This window comes from Cebus imitator, unplaced genomic scaffold (genome assembly GCF_001604975.1).
Source record: "Cebus imitator isolate Cc_AM_T3 unplaced genomic scaffold, Cebus_imitator-1.0 Scaffold1100, whole genome shotgun sequence".
NCBI classification, from domain to species: Eukaryota; Metazoa; Chordata; class Mammalia; order Primates; family Cebidae; genus Cebus; species Cebus imitator.
Genome location: NW_016108415.1, coordinates 19,315 through 46,297, shown reverse-complemented (window position 1 = coordinate 46,297; position 26,983 = coordinate 19,315). Strand labels below are relative to the sequence as shown.

General features: G+C 62.5%; 1 protein-coding gene across 1 annotated transcript in view; it reads right to left on the bottom strand.

The window, feature by feature from the left end:
• Positions 1 to 3,401: 3,401 nt before the first annotated feature.
• The window catches only part of FLNA (filamin A), a 25,607-nt gene continuing 2,025 nt past the window's right edge, over positions 3,402 to 26,983 (bottom strand). The window contains 48 exon segments of the mRNA XM_017521372.1: positions 3,402 to 3,868; positions 4,209 to 4,412; positions 4,496 to 4,714; positions 4,846 to 5,022; positions 5,744 to 5,876; positions 6,425 to 6,540; positions 6,707 to 6,844; positions 7,001 to 7,267; positions 7,373 to 7,495; positions 7,591 to 7,743; positions 7,820 to 8,023; positions 8,116 to 8,277; positions 8,373 to 8,546; positions 8,716 to 8,844; positions 8,952 to 9,092; positions 9,182 to 9,284; positions 9,417 to 9,512; positions 9,622 to 9,869; positions 11,985 to 12,008; positions 12,168 to 12,357; positions 12,898 to 13,054; positions 13,141 to 13,264; positions 13,653 to 13,823; positions 13,915 to 14,075; positions 14,152 to 14,314; positions 14,400 to 14,573; positions 14,664 to 15,261; positions 15,530 to 15,707; positions 15,709 to 15,763; positions 15,873 to 15,990; positions 16,180 to 16,349; positions 16,458 to 16,548; positions 16,634 to 16,794; positions 16,877 to 17,000; positions 17,997 to 18,140; positions 18,234 to 18,347; positions 18,549 to 18,742; positions 18,844 to 18,980; positions 19,120 to 19,243; positions 19,333 to 19,470; positions 20,010 to 20,210; positions 20,295 to 20,457; positions 20,549 to 20,626; positions 20,720 to 20,838; positions 21,420 to 21,567; positions 21,653 to 21,750; positions 21,855 to 22,103; positions 24,895 to 25,382. Coding sequence (XP_017376861.1) covers positions 3,681 to 3,868; positions 4,209 to 4,412; positions 4,496 to 4,714; positions 4,846 to 5,022; positions 5,744 to 5,876; positions 6,425 to 6,540; positions 6,707 to 6,844; positions 7,001 to 7,267; positions 7,373 to 7,495; positions 7,591 to 7,743; positions 7,820 to 8,023; positions 8,116 to 8,277; positions 8,373 to 8,546; positions 8,716 to 8,844; positions 8,952 to 9,092; positions 9,182 to 9,284; positions 9,417 to 9,512; positions 9,622 to 9,869; positions 11,985 to 12,008; positions 12,168 to 12,357; positions 12,898 to 13,054; positions 13,141 to 13,264; positions 13,653 to 13,823; positions 13,915 to 14,075; positions 14,152 to 14,314; positions 14,400 to 14,573; positions 14,664 to 15,261; positions 15,530 to 15,707; positions 15,709 to 15,763; positions 15,873 to 15,990; positions 16,180 to 16,349; positions 16,458 to 16,548; positions 16,634 to 16,794; positions 16,877 to 17,000; positions 17,997 to 18,140; positions 18,234 to 18,347; positions 18,549 to 18,742; positions 18,844 to 18,980; positions 19,120 to 19,243; positions 19,333 to 19,470; positions 20,010 to 20,210; positions 20,295 to 20,457; positions 20,549 to 20,626; positions 20,720 to 20,838; positions 21,420 to 21,567; positions 21,653 to 21,750; positions 21,855 to 22,103; positions 24,895 to 25,267 — 7,914 coding nt within the window. The 5' untranslated portion in view covers positions 25,268 to 25,382 and the 3' untranslated portion in view covers positions 3,402 to 3,680.

The window sequence follows — 26,983 nt, the reverse complement described above, 5'->3', positions numbered from 1 at the left end:
CCCCCACACGCCTGGGCCATCTGCCTGCTGGCTGTCCTCTGTGACCCCTCTCTGCCCTGAGCTGAGGCTTCGGCCTGGTGCCCCGGGAAGGAACAGTGAGGAGGGCCGACTCTCCCTGCTGTGGGGGCCTTGGGGGCCTGGACGGGGACTGCGTCCTCCCTCCCCCCGGCTGCCCAGCGCCCTCGCTCAGGGAATGCTCTCCCAGCAGCCTGTTTCGCAGATGGGCACGGTCACGACAGCAGCCAGACCCTGCCCCGGCCCGTGCACCCACCTGGACGGATCGGCGCCCTCCTGGACTTACTGGCCCCATTGAGGGTCCCACAGGAGCTGCCCCCAAGCACCCTGGGGGACTCCGGACCCCTCAGGCCGCGGCAGCTACCAGCAGCCCAGGCAGGACCCAGGGGCCTCTGGGCGCAGAGCTGCCGCTGCCTGGCTCGTGAGCCCAGGGCCTCTCCAGCCATCCCCTGTCGGGGGCCTCCACTCCTGCTCTGGATCAAGGTCCTGCCCCTAGAGAGAGCTGGTGCCTTCCGGGACCGGGCCCTGGTTGCAGTTGGAGAGTGGGCCCAGGGACTGCGCTCCTCTTGGCTGCTGCCCTGGCTCCTGGGGGCCTCCCCAGACCCCCGGCTGCTGTCACCTGGGGCTGGGGGTCCTCTGGCCTAGGGGGTGTCCCGGTTTGGGAGTGCCCTGCCCTGGACACTGTGTCCGAGGAGGATACATGCTTGCCCTTTGTTGGGGTCCAGGCACAGGGTGAGGGGCACTCGGCCCCACCACCTGTGTCTCTGAAAGCCCTGGCTGGGTATGGCGCCTCTTCGGAGAGATCCTGCCTCAGGCCTGCCCCCCCACGCACCTTGGGGCCCTGGTCGGTCACCTCCTGGCCACCACTTGCTGCCGTCCTAGCCTCAGCTGGGCCCTGCAAGCTGTCCGTGTGCCCGGGACACCCGGCCCCTCTGCGGGTGTTTGCAAACACCCCCACAGTGATGTCTGGGGGGCTCTCTGGGCCTTTGTGTGCCGAGTTGGGGGTGGGTGGTGGCGGGGGTCTTCCCATAGTCACCTGCTTCCTGTCCTCGGCCCCAGGTCTGGGGGTACCCTGTCTGCTTGGCTTCCAGCCCGAGCCCCTCCCTGTGCTGGGCCAGTCCCCTAAGCTTCTCGGGCAGTTTCCCAGGTCCGCCCGGAGGAGCCCAGAGCTCTGGAGTGGAGCCCAGGCCTCCCTGTGCTGGGGACTGCACTGGAACCCCGAGGGACTCCTGGCCAGGGTTCCCAAAAGTGTCTGAGTGCTGGACTCAGTCCCTAGCCGTAGATTTCAGGGAGCCCCGCTCTGAGGGGCTGTTGCTTCCCTTTCCTCTCCAGGCCCCCTCCCAGTTTTCTGGGAGAGCAGGGATGGGGCTGTCAGGAGGCAGAAGGGAAGATTGGGGTGCCAGGGGTGGGGCTGGGGCGAGGGAAGGTCAGCTGGGCTACCCCCCTCCCTGCCCTCCTTGGACTCAGTCCAGACGCATCCTCCAGATCGGGGGCCTGTGCACCCTTCATGTCCTCCTAGTAGCCTGGCGGGTCCTCCTGGGTCTTCCTCACTGTGGCTGGGTCCGCAGGCCATAAGCCCCAGCAGGGTGGGGGCCCGTGCTCTTGTTTTTGCTCCTACTTGCCCGGCCTCCCCGGGGAGGCCCCTGGCCAGGACCATGCCGATCTCTTTCCCTGCTGCCTGCCTGCCTGGGTGGCCTCCAGCTCACTGCCCCGTGAGGCCTGTGGCCTCCCACCAGGGCCGGCCCTAGGAGCCTGGATCCCCCCGGTTTATCTTCCGCCCTTGCCATCCCACATGTGTCCCTGCAGCCTGGGTATCATCCGGAGGGTTGGGGGACGGGCACCCCTGGTTCACCTAGCCCAGCCCCAGGGCGGTTCTCCCGGTGGCTCTGCCAGGCATGGGCTTGGGAGAGGATGCGACGGAGCCGCCACAGGGAGCGGGCAGGAGACTCCGGGTGACTCGGGGCAGGAGGGGGCGCCCCAGAGGTTGAGAGTCCTGGGCACACCGTGGGCTGAGCCGACAGGTCGGGGCCGCAGGGGGACCTGCCGTCCTCCCCACTGGCACTGGATCTTTCTGGGCCTGGCTCTGCTGCCTCCCACCCCCATTCAGCTGGTGGCTTCTAGAGGCTTCCAGAGCGTGCTTGGCCCCTTTGCCTCTATGCCGTTGGGACCAGTGGGAGCAGTAGTGTGGCCGGGGCTGGGGGTGGGACTAACCCTTTCTGTGTCTCGCTTGCTCGGGTCTCCCAGCGAGTGGATGCCCTGAGCCTGGGGCCAGCAGCCCAGCCTCAGTCAGAAATACAAGTAGCGATTCTGCCTGAGCTGCTGCTGTCCTTTCTACTCTGCCCCCTCATCAGGGATCAAGGAGGGCACACAGGGTGCTGAGCTCTCAGGAGGCTTGGGGTTGACGTGTGCGATGGCTGCAGGCTATGGCCTGGTCCTTTCCTTCCCCTCACATGAATGCCTGGCCTTGGGCTGTGTGCTCTGAGGTCATGGGGACCCCTAGGGCTTCCTGTGAGATGCTGTGAAGCTGAGGGAGCACCTGGCGTGAAAGCTGAGCCTTTCCCCTGAGAGCCTTGGCTCCTGGCCCTTGTCTGCAGATGTCTGGGATGGTGGTATCCTTGTCAGGGGTTTGATCGAGGGCCAAAGCCACCTGCAGCCCTTGGCCCAGGGAGCAGGCAGCTTTGTGGGTGCAGTGGGGATATCCAAACAGCATGCAGGCGCACCAGGAGCCAGGACGGCTTGGGATGTGTTTGGGGGCAGTCTTCACAGCCAGAGACACATAGGTTGGTGTGGGAGTCCATGGCAGGGGCACAGTTGAGGGGCGTTCAGCAGGGGGCCCAGGGCATCTGGGATTGGCACCTTGAATACATCTGCCCACTGCCACCTGTTCATCGAGGGGCCCTGAGACCAAGAGCCTGGGGAGAGGGCCTCATCCCAGTCCATCGTTTCGGGGAGTGGTGGCATGTTCTAGTTACCTGGCAGATGGCCAGGGCGTGCTGTGATTTTCAGGACTGCTTAAAGGGGCCTTGATTATCTGGCCACCTCTACCAGGGAGCCTTCCTTGACACCACCCTACCCAGTAATGGACTCTCCCGCCCAGCTCTTTGCCTCCTTACAGCCTGGGCTCCATTCCAGGTTGCCACATGTCCCTCTCCTTGCATTGGCGTGAACCCAGGGAGGCAGAGAGGAAGCAAGTATAGATGGAGCCTTCTGGAGTCAGGGTAGGGTGAAGCAGGAGCCCCTGGGCCATACAGCAGCAGGAGCGGGCCTCCTGGAGGGAGGTGACCTGTGCTTGGCCCACGCTTTGATCTGCCCATTGGTACCCCTGTCAGCTTAGCCTTGACTGGTCCCCCCCCCGACACACACACAAAGCTATAGCCACCCACAGGAGAATAGAAGCGAAACTTTATTCCTCTTGGCTGGAGACGAGAATTAGTGGGTGGTCATGCACAGGACCCCCATTCCTCACCCCTCTGCCCAAGTGAAAGCCGAGAGGTCAGCGGCTGGCTGGGGGAGGCAGGTGAGCGCAGCATGGTGCAGGGCAGGGGTGGCTTCAGTGATGGGCAGGCGACCAGAGTAGACCAGGGGCTGGGGCAGAGGGGAGGAGGGCAGGGCTGCTTGGGTAGTGAGACAGGCTCGGGGGCTGCCGGATGGCATGGGCCCCAGGCTCAGGGCACCACAACGCGGTAGGGGCTGCCTGGGATGTGCTCGTCACCCCACTTGACCACCAGCGTGTACTCCCCCTTGTCCTTGAGCAGGTAGGAGACGCTGTAGAGCCGGCTGCCCACGTGCTTCACCAGGATCTCCTCACAGGGGGTCCTCGGGCCATGAACCCCCACCAGGAGCATGTTGTTGCCTGAGGCAAGAGGGGCCCTCAGTCACAGGTCCCAGCCCCCTTCTTTCTGCTGGGACTGCACCAACCCCTCCTCCCGCTGCTGTCCTCCCTCCTCTCCTCTCCTGTCTCTAGCCAGTTCTGGGGTGACAGTTCTCTCTTCCTAAAGAGCTGCCAGCACCTCCCCCACCCAGGCTGGCTTAGCAGATTCCAGTTCCTCCTGGGCCTTTGTTTGAGGAGTCCAGCAGGTGGCTCTAGCAGTGACAGCCACGCCCCAAAGATGGTCCCTGCTCCCCTAGATGCTATCCTGTGATTTCTGGCCTCGTGTTGCTGGGAGGCTGCGCTGAGGGCCCGGGTTACCCACCTGCTTTGCTGCAGTCCACCGTGAAGCTGCTTTTCTGGCCTGCGTAGGCCTTGCTCAGCCCCAAGCCCTTGGCCACCACCTTGCTGGCATCAGCAGGCCCAGGACCCGGGGCCCCATGCTGGGGGGCGCAAGTCGCCTTGGTCAGGGAGTCTACAAACACTGATGATGTCTCGTGGAGGCTGTGGTTACTGACGAGACGGGGGCCTGCAGGACAGAGTGGTTGGGGCTAAGAGGTGGCTGCAGTGCCAGACATTGGGCAGGTGCTAACAGCTTGGCCCCAGGCTCACCTGTGACTTTGGCCTTGAAGGGGCTGCCCCCAATGTGGTAGGGGCCGCCATACTTGATGGAGATGAGGTAGCTGCCAGGTGCCATGGGGGTATAGGTGACACGGTAGCCCTCAGGGCACTCCTGGCAATCCATCTTCACCTTGGAGGGGCCGTCAATGGTCACCGAAAGGGCACCAGCTCCCGCATTGCTCGTGTTCACGATGAACTCAGCTGGGCTCCCTGGGAGTGCAGGAGGTCAGGCAGAGCCAGACTGGCCTGCCTCCCTGTCCCTGGCCACCCAGCACAGGCTTGTCACCTCTAGATGCCTCCTGTTATCGCCCAGAGCTTGGAGGCAGGGTCCACAGACTCACCTGTGACACCACCTTCCAGGCCTGCTCCGTAGGCAGACACCAAGCCCGGGTCCCCTCCATGCCCAGGCTCCCCAACTCGGATCTTGAAGGGGCTTCCAGGGATGTGGGTGCCGTTGAACTTGACGTCAATCAGGTAAATGCCATTCTCCCGAGGGATAAAGCGCACAGCATACTTATCTGAGGAGCAGAGAGCCATGCTGTGGGCGTGGGGCCCCTCCTCAAACCAGCAAATGGTATCTGTGAGGAACAGCCTCAACCCTCATCCTTCCCGTTTTGCCAGCCCATCGGTGAGCCCAGCAGCTCAGTGGGGCCCACTATTTCTTCTGGTGCCATGCTGGGCACCTGCACCCTGCAGCAGACTTCCTGAGGCCTGAAGCTTTAGACACTCAAGTCACCCGCTGTCAGGGATCACTGGGACAGAAACCTTATACAAGCCACACCCAGGCCTCGCTGCCTTCTAAGAAAGGTTACAGTGAACACCATATCCCCTGTGTGTTAACGGGCTCAGAGACAGGCAGGAACTTGCTTCAGGTCACGCAGCTGGGAAGGGCAGGACTAGGCTGTGAAACAAAGCCCCGGGCTCCTCCTACCCCTGAGGTTGCCACGGGCCTGTCCGCAAGTCCCATGGTTGTGGCTAAAGGGCCGGGCAGCACTGAGGCTGGACTCTGGGTCTCTCCCTGTGGAGAGAGTACTGCAGGCAGGAGGCCTTCCTAATGGCCATGGCTGACAAGCCACATCCCCAAGGGCTTGGGTCACCAATTGGGAAAGGGTGGCCTGGCAGAGGGAGCCCAGGAGTTGGGGCCCCGTCTTGGCTGCTTACAGAAGCTGTACGTTCCTTTTGTACTCAGCCTGCTTCCAGCCAGCAAGGCAGGGTGGCCGGGCAGGGACAGGGGCTCACCTTGGTCAATTTCTGTGACATAGCACTCCTCCAGGGCTCCTGAGGGGCTGTGCACCTTGGCATCGATCACCCCCTTGGCCCCATTCAGGCTGACTGCAAAAGAGGCTGGCTGGTTGACCTTTAGCCCTGACTCCTGGAAGCACAGCAGACATGGTTAGATGGGGTGCTTGGGCCAGGGCAAGGGAGGAAGGAAGGGCCCCAGGAGCGAGAGGCCCAAGGTCGCACTTACCCATGTGGCGTCCAACTTGGTTTAAAGAGGGAGAGCCACTCATTTGCAAGAGGCAGCAAGCCACAGGCACAAGTCCGTGCCCCCACCCCCACGCTCTGCCATCACACACACCCAGGTGGCAGGAAGGGAGGGCAGCCCCACCCTGTGGGCAGCACCCAGCAGGCAGCACCCAGCCTTGGAAGGCTGTCCCTCTTTAAACCACAGCCCTGGTGCTCAAGGGGCACAGGCTTCTGTTCAAAGCCTTTAGACCTGAGACACGAGAAAAACTCCACGTGGTGGGCAGGATATTTCCTGCCGACCCCAAGTGTGGGCTGTACCCGGCCAGAGCAGAGGCCTGGAACCCAGAGCTGGGCCGGAGGGTCACTCGACATAGGGCCTAGGCCTGCTCTGTGGTGGCTCTGGTCTGTCCGGGCCCAGGAGCCCCAGGTGGGCGGTTTCTCTCGGTGCCTCACCTGAAGGCTAGAAACAGTGAGGCGGCGGGCATCGCCAGATGGAGAGGCCACAGGCACCACGAAGGGGCTGTCGGGGATGTGCTCCTCATTGAACTTGACTGAGACTTCGTAGTCACCTGGGCAGGGAAAGAGCATAAGACCAGCTCAGCAGCCTGGGCGGCCCTGGGACCTCCAGGTGAAGGCTGGAGGCCAGGCAGGGCTATCTGTACAACCCCTGGGTCCAATGCCCACCCCCAGGAACAACCTCCTCCAACCCCACCTCCTCCAGCCGGTTCCCAGTACCTGGCTCCTGGACCACATAAGCCACGCCGCAGGAGCCATCCTTGCGGTCCTCGAAAGAGATCTCAGCCTTGCTGGGGCCCTCGACAGCAATGGCCAGGCCTCCGGCGCCAGCTTCCCGGGTCCAGATACTGAATTCGGCTGTGGGAGAAGTGCATCCTCACTGAGGGCTGCTCCACCAGCCTTGGCCCCCTGCAGGCATAGCCAAGGTAGGCATGCCTGCCAGCTCCTCCTTCCACCCCCAACCCCATCCCTGTCAATGCAGGAGAGCAAACGCTCGGGGGTGAGCAGGCCTACCTGGCACTCCAGCTTCAGCCCTCTCCAGGCCAGGGCCCCCAGCTCGGACCTTGTGGGCTCCCCCTTCCCCTAGGGGCCCCACAGTGAATTGGAAGGGGCTCCCAGGCACGTGCTGGCCCTTGTACTTGACGCTGACTGTGTGTGTGCCCATCTCGGCAGGAACAAAGCGGATACAGTAGGTGTGGTTCTCCCCTTCCACGATCTCGGCCTCATGGCTCTTGCCTGATGGGCTGGTCACCTGGGCTGTCATATCCTGGATGCTGATTTCTGCAGGGTGGTGACAGGCTGGTGAGCAGCAGCCCTGGGCTCCATCCCTCCTCTTGGGGCTGCCTGAGCCCCAGGACCCCTCCCCAGGCTCCCCACAGCCCCTACCAGGGATCTTCAGGCTGAGGTCACAATGACTGCCAACGTTGGCCACTGAAGGAGCCCGACGCCTGCGTGTGATGCTCTCTTTCACCCGGCCCTCGCCTGTCACCTTCACAGAGAAGGGGCTGCCTGTAGGAAAAAAGCACGGCCCATGCCCTCCAGTCACACACTGCCTCTGGGCCCTGGTGTGGTGAGGGGCACTGCCAAGGCACTGCTGCACTCACCGGGCACGTGCTGGTCGGCAAACTTGATGTTGATGATGTAGTTGCCAGGCTCTGTGGGGCAGTAGGTGACCCTGCACGTCCCGTCCTCCAGGTCCTCTGTGTTGATGTCCACCTTGCTTGGGCCCTCAATGGACAGGCTGAGCCCACCATAGCCTGGAGGATGGAGACCCCTGAGCTTGAGTGCCATGTACAGTGTTCCCACCCCAGCTGGCGGGCAGCGACTGCCTACCTGCATCTCGGGTATCAATGATAAACTCCGCAGGCTCAAAGGTGTGGCCTTCATGGAGGCCCTGGCCAGAGACCCGAACGCGGCTGGCATCCCCGATTTCCGACTGGCTGATCACCACCGGGATGGGGCTGCTGGCCACGTGTTGGCCATTTTTCTTCACGTGCACCAGGTGCTCCCCTGTCTCCTTGGGCACGAATGAAATCCCTGGGCACAGGAAACGGCTGTCAGTTGGGGAAGACGTGGGTCCCCACAGACTGCATCCTTTCTGAAACCCCTGGACCCCCTTGGCCACTTACCAACGTGGCCATTACGCAGTCGCTTCAGCAAACAGGGCTCCTCCCGTCCTGAGGGCGGGACCACGGTGGCCGTCAGCAGGCTGAGGTCAGTTTCTGAGATGTTGATGGGGATGTCGGCAGCAGAGCCCACCTTTAGGTGGGACATCCGCATGGAGTCGTCACCTGGCATGGAACAGGGCAGCCATCACTGTGTGTCCAGCCACAGGAGACCATGCCCACCCTGCCACCTATTTGTCACTGCTCCCAGTGCCACCCACCTGTGACCCGGGCAGTGAAGGGGCTGCCTGGGATGTGCTGTTCATTGTACTTAACGAGGATACTGTAGTCACCCGGCAGCACGGGCAGGTAGGAGACGCTGCACGTCCCATCCTGGTTGTCGGTGCAGCTGATCTCTGCTTTGGATGGGCCCTCAATGGCCAGAGACAGGCCCCCTGGAGAGAGCCGTGGGTAAGCGTGGGAACTATGCTGGGGACACACCAGTTGTTCCCCAACAGCCAGGTAGAGGCCAGGGCAGCAGGGCGGGGAGCCCCATTTGGGAGTGTCTCCCAAGTCCAGCCCTTAACCTGGTGAGGGCATCCCAGGCACAGAGGTGCTGCTCACCCTCTCCTGCGTCCTTGGTGTTGACAGTGAAGGTGGCGGGCTTGTTCACTACTCCGTGGGTGAGGCCAGGCCCATAGGCAGTGACATGGCCACAGTTGACATAATCCACGTAGAACTGCAAGGGGCTTCCTGAGGCAGGAAGAGGGGCCTTGTGGAATGGCAGCCTTGTGTGTCCCCCAGCCCCATCTCTCTGTGAGGTGGTGACAGAGCAGTGGGCAGAGGCAGGGCAGGCCCACCTGGGATGTGCATGTTGTCATAACGGATGTCCATCTCATGTAGGCCGGCCTCGCTGGGTGCGTACCGCACGGTCACAGTGCCGTCTTTGTTGTCAGTGATGGCGGGCTGTGCCACCTTGCCTGAGGGCATCCGCACCTCCCCTGTGGGGCAGCACGGCTGACGTCAGGGCAGATTGTCGGCATACCCTGGCCTCCTTGGCTCCCAGGGCTTCTTCCCAGTCCCCACTCACCTGTGATCTCACCCTTCTTGATGGTGAAAGGGATGACAAGGTCAAATGGCCTCAGGCTGGTCACATCCAGCCCGTTGACACCCACCAGGGGCCTCTCTGGGGCCTGCAGTGGAGACACAGGGTTTGGGTGAGGGGCAGTGGGATTATCTGGGGCCCCTCCTCACACCTGGTATGATAGGACCTCACAGAACACCCAGCTGGCCAGCCCCAGTGTCCCTAGCTGGCCAGGCCGTACCCAAGTCTGCTGGCCGCCCTGGGCGTAGGTGTACTGTGGGGCCAGCTGCTGAGACCGCAGTGGGGGCTGCACCGAGGGCTGGTCCCCAGCCAGAGCCTGCAGGGCAAAGCACAGAGCTAGAGAATCTGTTGTCACAGAGAGGCCCCAAGGGGATAGGCCAGGACCTGCCGGATGCTCCTGCTGATCTACCCCCACCCCTCCTCACCGTCACTTGGAAGGGGCTGTTGGGCACGTGCTCGCCACCAAAGCGCACGCAGATGACGTATTTGCCCGGCTGGGGGGCCGTGTAGAAGATGTCGAAAGTGCCGTCCTCATTTTCCACCACGTCCACATCTACCTCTGAGCCATCAGGCGTGCACACGGTGCAGGTGACTTTGCCTTTGCCTGCTGCCTTCGTGTCCACAGTGATCACCGTCTCTTCCCCAATCTGGATGGTGGGGCCGATGCCAGCACCTGGTGGGGCAGGGTGGGACCCCGAAGGGGGGCCAGAGTATGAGCTGGGGCTCAGGTTGCTCCCATCCGCCTGCCGCCCACACAGGCCTCTCACTGCCACCACCAAGCATAGCCAGGCCACCAGGCCTCCTGTCCCGCCCCGCCCCGCCCCTCCAAGCTGGGATGGCAAGTGGTTTCTCAGAAGGCAGGAAGGGTTCTCCTGACCACCTCAAGCGCCCACGTAGGAGAGGCCCGACGGCGGCACCCAGGTGCCTGGGAGGAAAAGGAAGGGCCCACTGCAGCCTCACCCAGCCACTCTCTTGCCTACTCAGCCTCACCCAGTACCACAGCCCACACTGCTGAACGCCAGCATCTGGCTGGGCACACAGCTGCCTGCGCCCCTGTGGCCTAGCCCGGCCCCCATTGCTGTGTGTGGACGCGGTGAGGCAGAGTCCTGCTGCAGCGTGGGGGGACGTGACAGTTGCCTCCCCGCCCCCCCAGGCCTGAAGGTGAAACCAGAGTTTCCTGACAACTGAGAAGGCTCGTGGTGCAGGCAGGAGTGGGAGCGGGGAAGCGGGAGGCAGCGGGGTTAGCACCCGAGCAGCGCAGCAGGCTTGGCAGAGCGGGGGTAGCACCCAGGGAGATAGAGGACAGGAGGCCCAAGCTACAGGCACCACTGCTGGGTTGCAAGGGCACAGCAGCTGAGCAGGCTCCAGGGCCCCAGAGTGCCCAAGGAAAGGGGAGGGACAGTGACGTTATGATCTGGGGCTCCGCCGTGGAGGCGTGGGGGCTGTGAAGCCTATGAGGCCTGGCAGTGAGATGACCCCGCAGCCTGGCCTCCTGCCAGGGAAGCAGCCAGGAGCACGAAACCCACTTTAGGGCCAAGTTTGAGGGTCCCTGCCACCAAGTCCCACTGTCAGCCAACGGCTCCTGTTGCACTAGGCTCCATGCTGGCCTGCTGCGGCCAGGCACCTCTCCCGAGCTCCAGACCTGGCTGCCTGCTGCCCACGCTGCACTGGGAGGCTTCACTCATGCCCACCCCATGCCATCTAGCTAGTGCCTTGGGCCCCAACCTCACGGGTACCCGACTCTCACTGCTTTCCCGGCCCAGCCCCCAGCCCAGCCACAGGTCTCAGCCATTCCATCCTCAAACTATGCCTCCTAATCTGGGGCTCACTGAAGCCCCATGGGCACCAAGCCAGCCCTCTGCCTTGCCTGAGAGCAACTTCAGCCCCTCGCTGGGCTCCCTGTCTCCCTTCTGCACACAATAGCCAGGGAAACTGAGGCTACTGAGTCTTGCTCCCACCCCCTGGCCCTCAAGGCCCTGCCATCAGCAACCCCCAGCCTCCCCCGCCCTGCACACACACGCCTGTCACCTCAGACCCCACGGCCTGCTCTATAAAGCCATCTCACTCCTGCCACAAAACTCTCGCCACCCTCTAAACCTCTCCTTGGCCACCTTGCCCAAGTGCCAGGCCTGCAGACTCTTATCAGCATCCCTGTGTGTCCCTGTTGAATGTCTGAATAACGTCACTGCTGGGGGGTCAGGGAGGGGGAAGGAGGGAGAAGGGCCACAGAATGCACTTTGGGGCTCTGAGGCTGGGCCAGGCCCCGCCATGCTGGCCGCCCAAGCAGTTGACACTGGTGCCAGCCAGCCCCACCCGCTCATGCACCTCCCCCAGCCCGGGACGCAGAGGCCCCTGGAAGGTGGGGATGGGAGTCTGTGGATCTGGCCAGGGCTGGGGCTCCCATTGAGTCGGGGAGACCCCTTGTTCCCTAAGCCCAAGCAGGAGCCCTTGTGCTTCCCTGGGTGCCAAGATCCCGAGACCCCAAAGTCCCCAGTGGGGTGCCTCTCAGGATGCACCTCACCCCAAAGCTCTCAGCTGCAACCCGAGTTCTCAGATGGGGAAATAGAGGCCCAGAGAGGGGAGGGCTGGAGCGATCATGCTCAGCTCCGGAAGCCTCCCTGGGCCCTCGCCCTCCAGCCCACGGCCTCATCTTCTGCAACCCCCCACCCCCACTCTGTCCCTGCCTAGAGCTGCAGCTGGAACTGTACTGGGAATTGGCCCCAAGAGGAAAGGAAGCTGCCCCTCTGGACAGGAGGGGCATTGGGAGTGGCCCCAGCAAGCAGCTTACCTAGCCCGTGACCTCCGATTGACACTGAGGTGAGAGGGCAGAGAGCAAGGAGAAAGGTCAGGTGAGTCACTCAAGGGGGCGGCCCCCACTCCCACACGCCGCCCCAAGCAGCGAGCCCTTGCACACAGGCATGACCCAAGCCCCGTGCCGAGCACAGCGGCGGCCAACGGCAGGCTGGCTCACCTGTGACTGTGCACTTGCTGGCGTCCCCAGTGGGCACGGCACGAACGCGGTATGGGGAGAAGGGGATCTCATCACCGCCGTACTTGATGAGGATGGTGTAGCGACCCGTCAGGTCTGGCACATAAGCCACTGTGTACGTGCCGTCATGGTTGTCTTGGATGTGTGTCTTCTTTGGCTTGCCCTCGGGGTCCTGTGTAGCAGAGGCAGGGGAGACAGTTGGCCTCCCGGAGTGGCCAGCGCCGCTGCTACAGGGACAGCCTCTGGGCCTCAGGCCTTCCAACTTCTATGGCCCAAAAGGGCTGCTGGCACCTGGCTTTGCCCTTTATTTCCCTACAGGCAGAGTCCAGAAGGGAGACTAAAACATCCAACACCCCCCACATGACAACAGGCACGGCCAGGGAGCCTGGCACCCATCCTCAGCCCCAGGGCCTGTCCAGCACTAGGAGGAGTGCACCCAGGTGATCTCAGGCTTCTCCCTGCCCCATGAGAATGTTACAGGTAGGGAAACTGAGACACAGAAGGCTTCAGTAATGTGTTCAAAGTCAACAGTGAGCACGTGCGTGTCTGGGGGAGCCCATGCCGATCGCCACCATCCTAAATTGGTCACAACCTTAGCAAGCCAAAGGCAGCGCCCCAGGGAGACCAGACGCCAGCCTGTGCCACCCGCAGCCCACACTCCAGCCACCCAGGCCCAGACCCCTGGCCTCCCCTGCCTGTGCCTGGGGCTCACCGTGATCTGGACAGCCAGGAGGCCCTCCCCAGCATCCTTTGCATCGATGGTGAACTCCACGGGCAGGCTGGCGGGCACCCCAGTAGTGTTGAGCCCAGGCCCACTGGCCTTCACCTTGCTGGCATCATGAGTAGGCAGCACCTTGACCTTGAAGGGGCTGTGGGCATGGGTGTCGTGACCAGTTAGATAGGCTCTAGGCATCCGGCCTGGACCTCCCCTCAGGCAGCAGGCCCTGCCTCTTACCTCCGGGGTACCTCTTCATCTCCATACAGTACTGAGATGCTGTAGGGCCCTTCTCGGCTGGGCACGTAATTGACGGTCTGGGTGCCATCAGCATTGTCCACCACATCCACTGGCTCCACCAGGCCTGGCCCCAGTCCCAGGGACAGAGCCTCAGCTCATCTCCTGGGCCTCCACTCCTACCCCACCTAGCGATGGCCAGGACTCAGCCCCAGGCCTAGACCTTGCTTTGCACTCATCTGCCCAACCCTGGAAATGGCCCAGACCCTCTCTGGCACAAAAGACGCCCATCTGGGACCCTTGCCTGCGTGCCTCCCTGCCACATCTGCTCAGTGACAAAGTCCTATCTGTTCTACCTCCTTCCAGTCCCCCTCCTGGCTGCACTGTCACCTGAGGCTCTTCCAAAAACACCTGCACACTAGCAGCACCTCTGCACACTGTGCCTGCAGTCTCCTTCCCCGGCCCTCAGAGGACGCTGCCCTCCCGGCTCCCAGCCCAGGCTTGCAAACACTCACCTTTGGGCCCTTGCACTTTGACCTGCAGCGGGGCCACACCAGCCTTGCTTGTGTCCACCTGGAAGGACTGAGGGAGGTTGGCACGAACCATGCCAGGACTCAGGCCAGGCCCAGAGCACTTGACCTTGGATGCATCCATCACATCGTGCACAGGGACCTTGAAAGGACTGCCTGAGGGGTGGGGCAAAGGGATGGTGGCTATATGAGACAGGGTGGGGACGAGCAGATAGTCCTAGCCCTGCGCTGGCCGCCACCTCCTCACCTGGCACTTGATGGCCACCATAGGTGACGTTGAGGCTGTAGGTGCCAGGCTCATAGGGGATGTACTCGACTGAGCAGCTGCCATCCTTGTTGTCCATGCAGGACATCTTGGCCTCAGAGGGGCCCTCTACAGCAAGGCCCAGGCCTCCTGTGCCAGCTCCCCTGGTCCAAAGAGACAGCCGCTCATTCCCGGGGTTCCCAGGCCCAGCGGCCGCACGGGCACCCGGGGCCCCCTCACCTGGTCTCCACAGTGAACTTGTTGGGCTTGTTGGTGGTGCCGCTTTGGATGCCCGGCCCGTGGACACGTACCCGGGAGGGGTCGCAGCCCTCAGTCACGGGCACCTGGAAGGGGCTGCTGGGCACGGGGCTGCCATCGTAGGTCACGTCCACGGAGTGCAGTCCTGGAGGAGTGCGGGCCGGGTCAGGAGGAGCCCGTGCTGTGCTACCCACCCCCGCCTGCCGGCCTGCAGGAGCCTCAGCACGCACCCTCCTCATAAGGGGTGTACTCCACTTTGTAGGTGCCATCTCCATGGTCCTGCACGTAGGTCTCTGTCAGGTTGCCTGAGGGGTTGGCCACACGGGCCTTGACATGTGGCCCTCCAGTCTGTGTGAGGGCCCGGGCGTCCACACTGAACTCAGTGGTGGCCTCTCGGAAGACGCCTGCAAAGGGACACAGGGAGGAGGCTTGGGACTCTAGGGTTCTGGTCCCTGTGCCCTCACTGCCACATACCCCACAGCAGGGCCACTCACCCTGGCCCTCAATCCCAGGCCCGTAGCACTGGACGCCGGATGTGTCCACTGCAGGCTCCACCTGCAGCTTGCTGGGGAAGTTGGGCACAGGCTGGCCGCCGTACTTGATGGTGACAGTGTAGGCCCCGGGGCAGAGGGGAATATATGTGATGGTGTGCGTGCCGTCGCCGTGGTCCTGGATATACACCTCAGCCGGCAGCCCCGCCTCTGAGCAGATCTCGATGGTCAGCTCTGCGCTGCCCGCGCTGGAGCAGTCCACTTGGAATTGGCCCACCTCCCCAGCGGTGGCGCGCTCCAGCCCAGGGCCTGAGCACTTGACCTTGGATGCGTCAAAGCAGGGAACCACATGGGCCTTGAACGGGGAGCCAGGGATGTGGGTGTCAGCAAAGAGGATGTTGATGTTGTAGTCACCGGGCTCAGTGGGCACATAGGACACAGAGCATGTGCCATCCCCGTTGTCCAGGCACTCGAGCTGTGCCTCACAGGGGCCCTCCACCGTCAGGCCCAGGCCACCTGTGCCGGCGCCCTTGGTGTCGATGGTGAAGCGGGCGGGGGAGCCTGCACTGCCCCCCTGCAGCCCCGGCCCAAACGCCTTCACCTGGGGGAAGAAGGCAACAGGAGTCAAGGCCATGCTACGCCTGATGTCAGGCCTCCTGCCTGACACTCTGTCGGCCTCCCCTTGCCCTGGCTTCCTGTCCCCACCACACAGGGACACGGGTGGGCCCAGGCTGCCTGCCGGATGGGCCATCCATCAGTCATAAGGACAAAAAGGAGGATGAGGGCAGGTCTGGAGAAGACGGGGTGCCCTCTGGGCCCTCAGAGAGCACAATGGGGTCTACCCATAGGGCCTCCCATACCCAAATTACCTTGCTGGGCTTGGTAGGGGCCACAGCTTCCAGAGAAAAGGGGCTGCCAGGCACAGGCACGCCGTCATAGGTCACCTCCACCTCGTAGGGCCCCTCCTCACGGGGCACAAAGCGCACCACACTGTTGTCAGCCCCCAGACCTGGCTCCACCTTGCAGGGCACCGTCGCCCCCGAGGGGACCACCAGCACCCTTGGATTTGACTGCAAACTCCTGGTCTTTGCCAACATCCACCTCTGTAGAAGCAATGACAGAAAGGGGAGAGCCATGATACCCTGCTCAGCCAGTCTGTGGGACGAGACTTGGGCTGGGGGTCCTGAAGTGACAAGGGCCCCAACTACTTACTCTCTCCCAGGCCAGACACCTTGATCTTGGTGAGGTCCAGGCTTGGAGATACTGACACTGAAAAAGGGCTCTTGGGGATGGGATCCCCTCCATAGGTGACATTGACACCTACTGGACCCTGGGAAGGGAGCAGAAGGGAAGGGGTGTTTAGACTCACCAGAATTGCTCCCCAAACCCCTCCTGGTCCTCCATGCCAGCCCTTTCCCAGGTAAGGAATGAGAGTGGGCAGGAGTCCCTCGGAGCTGTCCCCGAGACCACTGTGTGAGGAGGCTGGGGACTGGGTGACTGCAATGGAGGGCGTGGCTACCTGCTGCACAGGTGTGTACTTGACCGTGTAGGTGTTGTCGTGGTGGTCGATGATGTCCACGTCTCGCACTGCATCCCCCTTGGTGATCCCCGAGAATTGGACATCCAGCTTGCCTTTGCCAGCGGCTTTGGCGTTGACTGTGAAGTGGGTGGGCTTCCCAAGCTCCACACCTGAGGAACACACACTGACAGTGTAGGGGCACCCTGCCCTGTCCCTCCTACCCTCAGTGCGCCACAACCTGCCACGGAGCACCTGTCCTTACCAGTGCCTGTCCTTACCAGTGCGACTGAGGCCAGGGCCCTCAGCCTTCACCTTGCTGGCGTCATGAGAGGACTCCACCTTGACCCGGATGGGGCTGGTGGGCGTGGCCTGTAGGTGGTGGAAGGAGAAGGTCTTAGAGGAGGGCAGACATCATCTGCAATGACATCTTAGGGGCCAAAAGCGCAGCACCCACCTGGTCAGCAAAGAGGACCATAATGGTGTAGCTGCCAGCCCCCCGCGGTGTGTACTTGACTGTGAAGGTGTCGTTATCATTGCGAATGATGTCGAAGTCGATGTCAGCCTCAGCGGGGCCTACCACTCCAGGGGCGCACTTGATGCCGATGCTGACATCCCCTGCGACGGGGACAGGAGCGGAGGCTGAGACCTCGCAGGGACACCCCACCCACCTGCCTTCCCACCCACAGCTAGGCCTCACCCTGGCCGGCCTCTGTGCAGTCCACAGTGAAGTAGGTGGGCTCGTGGGCCTTGAGCCCTGACTTGGCTACTCCTGGGCCGTACACCTTGACCTTGTTGGGGTGGCTGCCAGCTCCCACACTGACCTGCAGGGCACAGGGGCAAGGGCAAGGGCATGACCAGCCTAGAGGAGAGACAGAGGCTCCCTCAGCCACGCTGGCAGGTACACATAATGGTCCAGCTGCCTTCAGAAGAGTCTAGCAGTTCCTTAGTTGACCACAGAGAGACTATGTGATGCTCTGGTTCACTCCGAGGTAACTACCCAAGAGAAATGCAAGCAAATGTCCACGCAAACACCTGGACCCGCTGTTCACGATCACCAAAGCCAAGCTTATCCTCAATGTCTGCTAGCAAGTGAACGGACAAACGGAATGTGGTCTGGCCACACAATGGAGTACTATGCAGCCAGAAAAAGGAGTGAAGCAGCCGGGCACGTTGCCTCACACCTGGAATCCCAGCACTCTGGGAGGCCGAGACAGGCGCATCACCTGAGGTTGGGAAGTCGAGAGCTCGAGACCAGCCTGATCAACGTGGTGAAACCCCCTTCTCTACTAAAAATACAAAATTAGCTGGGTGTGGTGGTGTGGGCCTGTAATCCCAGCTACTTGGGAGGCTGAGGCCGGAGAATTGCTTCAACCTGGGAGGCGGAGGTTGCAGTAAGCTGAGATGGCGCCATTGCACGCCAGCCTCGGTGACAGAGTGAGACTACATCTCAAAAAAAGAAGGAACGAATTGCCAAGGCATGCTAAACATGAAGGAAAACCCTGAAAACGTTGTGGTGAGCGAAAGAAGCCAGACACAAAAGGTCACATGGCCCGTGAGTCTGTCTCCAGAACGTATGTAACAGAGGCAAAGCCACAGTGGAAAGCCAGGTAGTGTTCACCAGGGGCTGGTGGGAGAGGGGAGTCAGGATGGCATGGAGTTTCTTTCTGGGATGATGTAAAAGTCCTAAACTTCGGTGGTGATGGGCGCACAACCCTGTGAATATGCTACAATCACTGACTTGTGCACTTGAAATGGACGAATCGTGTGCTATGTGAATGCTACCGAGATGGCCTAAAGGCCCGTGGAGGTTGGCTCACCCTGAAGGGGCTGTTGGGGATACTGACGCCGCCCCAGGACACCATAGCTGTGTGCTTCACCGGCTTCCTGGGCACGTAGGAGCAGCTGTAAGTGCCATTGCCGTTGTCCTTGACCAACGCCTCCACAGGGCACCCTTCATTGTCCTGCCAGGTGGGTAGGAGCAGGCGGCCTGCTGGTCAGTGTCCAGGCCTGGGTACCTATGCCTGCCCTGCCCCCAACACCCGCAGGCGCTGTACCTGGACTTGGACCCGGAGCGGGGCCTTGCCACCATGCTTGGCATCCACTGTGAACTCTGCCGGCTTGTTGACAGCCACACCTGTCTTCTCCAATCCCGGCCCATGTGCCTTCACCTAGTGGGAGACCCGCCAGAGCTACAACCCAGGCAAGGTGGCCAGAGACTCAGTGCCAGGAGCACTGCTGGGGATACCAGCCCAGGGCCTGTACCCAGGCCCCCCCGCCTGGCTGATTGGAAGGGGCTTGTGCCACCCTCACTGGGCCCCCCAAGCAGAAGCAGCAGGCTGAGACTGAGGCCATCACTGGCTGCCCTTTACCCTGTCTGGGTGGAAGTCCTGGGGTGCGTCGCGGATGTCAGCCATGAAGGGGCTGAGGCGGATGTCCTCGCTGTTGCACAGCACGTGAACAGCGTACTCGCCAGCCTCCTGCGGCCAGTAGCGCACGTCACAGGAGCCGTCACCCTTGTCGTCACATTCGATCTTGGCCTGAGATGGACCTTCCACCGAGAAGCCTGACAACAGCCACCAGTCCCCTCAGTGCCCTGGAGCCTCAGGGTGGGCTGTCCTCGCCACCATCTGTGCCCATGTGCCCACGCTGCAGTCTCCAACTTACCCAGGGTGCCCACGTCGTCCCCGATAGCCTCCACCACAAAATCTGCTGACTTGCCAACAACGCCGCCCTCCAGCCCAGGGCCCCAGGCCCGCACCTTCTGATTGCCACACTCCGTGCCCACCTTCACCTCACAGGGACTGCGAATGGGAGAGCCACACGGGGAACACCGAGGATCACCACGCTGCTGGAGAGCCCGCCTGGGCTCCTCATCAGGTGGGGAGGCAGAGGAAGAGGCAGAGTGCACAGCGCTGGGAGAGGGACGCCTGGGGTTCTTACCTGCGCCCGATGTTCTGACCGCCCCACGTGATGGTGACGATGTAGGTCCCAGGGACTGTGGGGTAATACTCGAAGCCATACACGCCATCCCCCAGGTCCTTCTGCTTCACACGCTCCTCTCCCTCTGCCAAGACAAGGAGGACCTCAGGCCTGCCCAGCAGTGACCCTGGGGGCTGCCGCCACCCACCCTGGCCTAGCTCCAGGCCAACTTACTGGGGCCCTTCACAGTGACCTTCAGCTCCCCACTGCCAGCGCCCTTTGTGTACACCTTGAAGTCAGCCGTCTCCTTCACTCGCACACCCTTGGGCTGAAGGCCCCGGCCGACCGCCCGGCAGGCACTTGGGTTACAGGCTGTACGCAGAGGGGCCAGCTGAGCACTGGCAGCTGGGCTGGGCACCCCCTCCCCGGCCTCCCACAGGGCCAGGCTGTCAGGATTGGAGGTCCCTCAGAGCTTGGCTGGAGAGGGACATGCAAGAAAGAACTGGAAAGGGCTGTGACCCCAGGAACTGTGGCTTGGGCCAGGACATGGCAGGCCTCCTCCCACCTGCCCCACACCAGCCCAGAGGCCCCAGCCCTCCCCTCCAAGAAGAAGACAGATCCAAGTACCGTTGACCCTGTGGGCAGAGCAGAGAGCAGCAGGTAGGTTTCTAGACAGCTGGAGCGAGCTCTTCCGAAGGTGAAAGCGTGGAGAGAGAGATGGAGGGGCGAGGAGCCGAGAGGAGAGGAGGAAGGGCCCCAGCAGGGGAGGAAAGACAGCAGGTGCCCAGACAGTGAAGCTCAAAGACGGGGTCCCGGGGTGGGCTGCAGCAAGACTGGCCCAGGAGGCTCCCCCTCCTGTGGGAGGCCCAGGCTGCAGTGCCACAGCAGAGGGTGTCCAGGGCCAGGCCTACCTTGGCCAACATTGACAGTGTAGGGGCTGCGAGGGATGGGCACACCGGCGAATGTGACGTGCACCGTGTGGACGCCCTCCATGGTGGGCTGGTAGCTACAGCGGTAGGTGCTGTCACCCCGGGCCTCCAGCTGAGGCTCCACGGTGCTCTTCTGTCCCGTGGGGTCCTGGATTACAACCTCGACCTCGCCCGTGCCAGCGCCTGCCATGAGGCACCCGCTCAGCTCCCAGGCCCCAGTGCGGCTCTCCCCACAGATCCAGCCAGGCCTCGGCAGCCTCCCCTCACCTGCCGTGAAGATCTCGAAGTAGGTGGTCTTGTTGGCAATGTTGCCACTGGGTTCCAGGCCTGGGCCTTGGGCGGTCACTTTGCTGGCGTCACCCTGTGACTTATCCACAGACACCTCAAAGGGGCTCTTGGCAATGTGCTGGCCAGCAAAGAGTACAGTGACCTGTCTCCAGAAGGGTGGCCCGTGAGGGTGGGGCTGGGGGCCTCTAGCCACCGCCTGAGGTCACAAGCCTCCCCACTAGCCAAGGGCTCACCTTATGAGTCCCCGTCACCTCGGGGACATACCAGACGGAGAAGGTGCGGTTTTTGTCATTATTGGCGGTCACTTTTGCCTGCGGTAGGAAGGAGCCCATGAGCCTTTGCTAAGAACAGCCCCACCGAAAGGGAGCACTGCTGGGCCCTTGGCTGCCAGCAGGTGGCCCTACCTCCTCCTGGTGTCCTGCTGGGTCCTCCACATACACCAGCACCTCTCCCTGGCCGGCACTTCTGGTTTCCACGGTGAACTCAGCCCGCTTCTTCACCATGATGCCTGTGGGCTCAATGCCTGGCAGGGGAGGGCAAGCCAGCCACAGGCCAGCTGTTAGGGTCACAGCCTCACCCCTCCACCCGGATGCGAAGGCAGACGGGTAGAGGACCAGTGCCGTGCCAGCCCCCAGTCCTCTGCAGGCTCAATGCCCCTCCCTGCTGGCCCCCAAGTCGGGCACATTCCAAACTGGGCAAGTTCATTCAGTGTAAGCCGCGGCACAGGGCCTGGCCTCGGGACCCAGCTGTGCTCTTGCTGCTGGGACAGGCCTGTGCCTGTTTTCTGGAACATTCATTCTCACCGCACTGGGCCCTTGGTCCTGTATAAGCCTTGAGTGGGTTTCAGGTCCCTGTTACCGAGACCTGGTTCAGCTCCATTTATCATAAAGCCTGCTGGGTGCCACCTCCCCCAGGACCCCAGGACCACAAGCGGCAAGCTTCTCTGACTGAAGGAATCTCTAGTATTCTCCTGCCCACTCAGTGGAGTGTTTTTAGTCCCAACCTACTCTTGTCTGGCTCTCGGGTGGCTTGATCACCTAACTGCCATGTAACCCAAGACTTCTCGGGACCTCCATGTATAGACAGGACGCTGGACTCACTCACCTGGCCCATAGGCACGGGCTTTCTTCGGGTTCAACTTGGGCCGCAAGGGAGCCCCCGGCTTCAGCTTGGCCTTGGGGAACTGGGACAGGTAGGTCATGACAGAGTGTTCGTCCACATTGGGGTCCACAATCTCCTCGGGGGTGATCACCTGTCAGGGGCAGAAAACAGTCCTTCGAGTCTCTCCCCGCTACCGACTGGTCCCCTACAGCTACAGGCGGGGCTGGGCAGTATACCTGAGGGATGCCCAGCCAGTCATCGGCCTGCTGCATAGCCTCCCGCGCATTGTTCACGGGCTTGCTGGCATCCCAGGAGTCCCAGTCAGGACACAGGCCTGCAGCACAAGGAAGGCTGTGAGTCTGGGGGGCCACAAAACCCCCTCAAGGGCCGCCTATGGGTGACCCCAGCCCAGTCTCCCCTGCCTCTGCGCCTCCTTACCTGGTGCACAGCTGTCGACCAGGGCACCCAGGGCCCGGCCGCTCTGCCAGTCGCGGCTGAAGTTGGTGATGGGCAGCTGTGGCAGCTTGTTCTGGATCCAGCCCAGGAGCCTCTGCTTGGGGGTCTGCTTCTTGGCCTCCTCATCCTCCTCCTCATCCCACATGGGCATGGAGATGGAATAGTGCAGAATCAGAGTCCAGATGAGGCCCAGGATCAGCTTCAGGTTCCCATCCACGATGGCCTTGCTGTCTGTGAGGAGAAGAGGGGCCGCTCACAGGCTTCGGGGTCACGGTCTAGCAGCTCGGGGTAGGGGTGGGGGGTAAGGAGGAGGGAGACGCCCCCTCTTGGCCAGTGGTAGGATGCGGATCAGGCCCTCTCTGTCCAGGGACTGGGGGGTGTTCAGAGGTGAAGAAGACTTTGGGGTGAGGGGAGATACCCACAGACACATGATGATAGCAGGGCGTGATTACTGCCAGAAGCCCCCAGCCCAGAGGAAGGGCAGAAGGCAGACCCAGCCTGCACATGGGCAGCTCTGGAGAACAGCTGGATGAGTTTGTTCTGCAGCTGCCAGAGCAGCAGTCCACCACCCACCTCGGGGGCCTATGGAGAACCAGGAGGAGGCTGGCTCCAGCTGGCCCAGAAGCGAGGGCCCATGATCTGGAGCGGGGCTGGGGCTGAGGAAGAGGAAGGCCGGGTGGCCCTGGGTGGTTGGGAAATACAACCGCTGTTCCAAGGTGGGCGGGGTGATGCAGGGGAAGTGGGGGAGTTGGGCAAATACCCTTTGGGTGAAGGGGTGTGACCCCCGCCTCCACCCCTATTTCCTCCCCCATCTTGAAGAGCCAAGCTTGGAGTCGGGAGGCCACAGATCTGGCCAGGGGAGGGGCCCAGAGCCCAAAGGAACCAGCAGTTGGTCACATGGCCCTGATTCACTGGGGCCCATCGGGAGGCAAGAGACATTGTGGGAAGCCCCCTTGCCACCCACTGCCTGCCTCACTTGCCACCTAACGGGCCTCTGGGCGTTGGCAGGCTCGCCACAGGGGAAGTGGTTAGGGCAGGTCCCTGGCACCCCCCATCACCATGGCAACCCTGCTGGGCTTGGGGCCCCACCCAAGGCTACTGCTGGGCCTCAGGCTCCTCAAGACAGGGCAGCTTGGGCTTTCTAAAAGCTCATCTTTAGAAACCCTGTCGGCCTCCCCTGTAATCAGAGAAAATACTTGTCTGGCTAGTCAACTAGGGGGTGGGCCTCTGAGGAGGGGCTGGGCCTTCCATGGCAGCTGTTTCCCAGCGCAGCAGACAGCACCTGAGGGCCAGGTGAGGTGCTCAAAGTAGAGCGGCCTCCCCAGTTCCCAGTCTGGTCCTGGCCCCAAGAGGCTGCTTTTCACTTTTCCCAGATGGCAGCAGGAGGGGGGCTCAGAGAGGACCGAGGGTGCAAGGCCAGGGAACAAGTCCAGCCAGGCCTTCCCATCAGGCCCCCACCCCAGTCCACCCTGAGACCCCTAAATGGCCTCATCAGGGGGAGCAACCAGGCCCACCGGCCCTGGGAGGTAGGGCTGGGCCCTCCCCCTGGTCCATGTTAGGCCAGCCTACACCGTCCCCATCCCCCTCCCAAAAGAGGGTGGAAAGGACCAGGTCCCAGGCCTGGGAGACTGCCTGGCTGCAGGGCCCCGCCCCATCCCACCCCCTTTCCCCAGCCCCTGGGCCAGCCAGCCCCCTCCCTCCCCTAATCACTGCTGCTTTCCAACATTTTTTTGCCTTATATGGCAAAGCTCTGGGAACTAGGCCTGCTCCAGCCAGCTCACAAGGAGGAGGGGAGCTGGGAGGAGGGAGGAGACCCCCCCAAAGAGCTGGGGTGTGGCCCGCCTCCCCACATCCGGTCGCCCCCCCCCCATCCAGGACTCAGAGATGACTCAGCTTGGCTAGAATGAGGCTGAGACTTGGGGGGTGGGCCTGCGCTGTTCCAAAGAAAGAACTTCGGCTCTTGGGACCTGCCCTCTGAGTGGCTGCAGGCACCCAAGTCTTGGTCCCCTCACTTTCTTGGGTTCAGCAAGGGCCATTCCTGGGCTGCAGGGATAACTGGAATGCCTCTCAATTCTGAAGAACAGAAGAATCATCCCTTTCCTCCCCCTGTTCGACATCACCCCCAAGTCACCCGTTCTGGTGCCTGCCCTCCCAAGCAGCCCCTATCTTGAGAAAGAACTGGATGCTGCAGCAGGCCGGGTCAATGCCAGCGTCTCCAGTCCAGTGACACAGACACTGGGCTGGCACAGCGCAGCTGGAACATGTACCAAGCAACTCCTGCGTGCTGCACGCAGAAAAGCAAGGCCTACATGGAAGCCAGAGTTTGGCCCAAGATGAACAGAAAAGTTGGCCTCCAAGTAGTCTACAATCCAGGTCCCTCAGTCAACCACGCCCAATTCACAGGGGGTGCAGTTTTGCTAACTATGCCCAAGTTAGCGTAGTTTAGCTAACTATGCCCCCAAATTCCCTGCGGTGGGGGTAGATCTAAGCTGGGGGTTGGAGCTATCTCCGATGGGCGACCCATCCTCCAGGGGCAGAAAGAAGCCAGAGCCCTAGACAATGGAACACACGAGCTCCAATCCACACTTGAGAATCAAAGGGGTTTCTGAAGGCCAGAGGGCCCTCTTTAAACCGCTGTAAGGGGAGAGCCCGGGCCGCCTCCTCCTCCGGGATGGGACTCAGGGCGAGGAGCCTGCCCAGTGCCCGACCTCCCAGGCCCTCTTCCACCGCGAGCACAGCCGCGGGGGCGCGGCCTGTGGAGGATGTGAGCTCAGCCTGGGCGCGGGCCAGCCGGGGCGCAGCGGGAGGGGGTGCTTAGCGGTTTGCATGCCCGGCCGGCCAGGCAGCCCCGCGAGCCTTTGTTCTCCAGGCCCGCGTGGAGCAGAGCAGCCGGGGGCCTCGGGAGTTGCGCCGCGGCCCAGAAGGGGGTGGTTTAGGGGGTCCGCAAAGAAGGGGATCGAAGGACGTATGGAGTCCCAGCCCCTGCCCGCCCGCCCGCGCTTCAGGGCGCCAGCACCCTCACCTATGGACACCAGTTTGATGCTCTCGCGGTCCAGGAACTCAAGCGCCACCGACACATTCTCGAGCTGCATCTGGCGGAAAGTGGGCCGCTGGTTGTGCTTGCGGTGCATCTTCTTCTGGCTGAGCACCTCGAGCAGCGCGATGAGCCGCAGCCCGTCGCTCAGGTCCGTCTGCAGGTTGCCGATGCGCTTGCTCACGCACTTCAGGTGCTCGTTGCACCAGCGCGTAAACGTGTTCTGCTGGATCTTCTTCCACGGCGCGTCCTCCGCCAGGTCCTTCTCTGTGGCCGGCATATCTGCGTCCCGCGTGTCAGCGCCGCCGCCCGGAGCAGCGCTCGCCAAGCTCTGGCCCGCCCGAGAGTGGGAGCTACTCATTTTGAGGCGCGAGAAGCCGGGGGGCGGTGCTGCACCCTCGGTGAGGGGACGGCCCTTTAATTAAAGTCGCAGGCACCTCGTCGCGCGGGAGGCGAGGCAGGGAGCAGAGGTTGCACTGCGGAGAGAGCGAGCCCTTTAAATGCGGGGTGGAGGGCGGGGCCAGGGGCGGGCCTCCTGTGGGGATGGGCCGTGGGGTGGGGCTTCGGGGGCGCGCCTGCCCCACCCCGCCCCGCCCGTTGGAATGCCCCCACTAGGCCCCCAGCTTCGGCTGATCAGACGCTAAACCCGGACTCCGGGGTGGGTCGCTGGGCCCTGGAGTGGGCAAGGATGCTCCCAGATCCGCGGCCTCGCGTCGGCGCTACAGGAAACGCGCCCCAGAGCGAGAAAAGGCTGAGCAGTGTCTGGTGCGGGATTGCTTGGCCTGCAGCCGGCGGGCTTTACGAGGGACTTTCCTTCCCCGAGGCCCCTGAGGGGGGTGGGGTGGCTCTCGTCCCTAAGTCACTTGGGCTCCTCCCCATCCCTGCACATCCCTATGCCCTGCCATCGTCCCCCTTCCCACGGCCGCAGGGCCTAGGGTTCCCCGGACGCATCCCCGTCGGCCTGCCCGGCAGCGGCGAGAAGGGGCAGACCCCAAGAGCGAACCCTTGGAGAGCGCCGGCCCCCGGCCAGGCACTGCCGAGAGCGCTTTGTGTGCGCATCACCTGGGAAGGGGCTGCGGGTCAAGGCCTGCGCCTACGCGGGCCCCGCAGACCCCCTGGCACGGGCCCGCCTTCCCAGTCTGCAGTGCCCTCGCCCGGGCACCTGCGTCCGCTGCTTTCCACCGCCTCCCTCTCTGCTTCCCTCCACCTGGGAGGAAATGGGGCACTGGGCCAGGAGGTCGCCGGCACTCCAGAAGCAAGCAGCCTTCGAAGGGGCCCGGGCATGCCAATGGGTACGCCAGTGGGCGCGGGCAGAGGGCGCTGTGCAATGCGTGTAGAGACGACGTGTGCCCGCCTAACCCTTGATGCCGTTCACCCAGGGCACTGATGGGGGCTGAATTGGGGTGTCCTCTCCGGTCGGAATGGCCCCTGAGCCTAGCGTGGCCTGGCAGGGGGCAGACTGGAATGGCACCCCAGACCCAGAGGGGCCTGCTCAGAGGTTCCCATAAGGCTTGTAAGGCTCTGAGCACCTGGGGCTGGGTGGGCTTCACGTGTGGTGGCAGGTGCAGAGGAGGCCTGGGGGATTGTGTCCCCAGATCAGTGGGGGCTATTCACTCAAAATTTTCTGGTAGATAACTCGAGATGGTGCAGAGGCTGCTGTGCTGAGATGGGGACCGGGGCCAGGGGACTGTTGGGGACGCTGACTGCTAACCTCTTCCGTCAGAAGAAGCCAGTCTGCCTATGGCTTCCTCCCCAGCTCTACACTCCCTCCCTCTTAGTCCTGGGTACCTCTCGTTTCCGGAATGTTTCCTCCTCTATGTGTTTTTTTTTCTAGGAAGGCAGGTCTGTGTCCCTCCTGCTTAATTCTAGTAATAATTAATTTATCTGCTAAAGACCAGTGAGAGGAGGAGGCCTTGGGTTGGCCAGCACGTCATGCCCAAATATGGTTGACTCCTGTCGCCCTGGGTGTCTACAAGACATGTGGTGGGGCTGTGATCCGCCCAGCACATTTGCTTCGGGGCTGCCTGTGGCCCCACTGGTTTTTCCCACTAGTCGTGGTGGTAGGGTGGGCAAATGG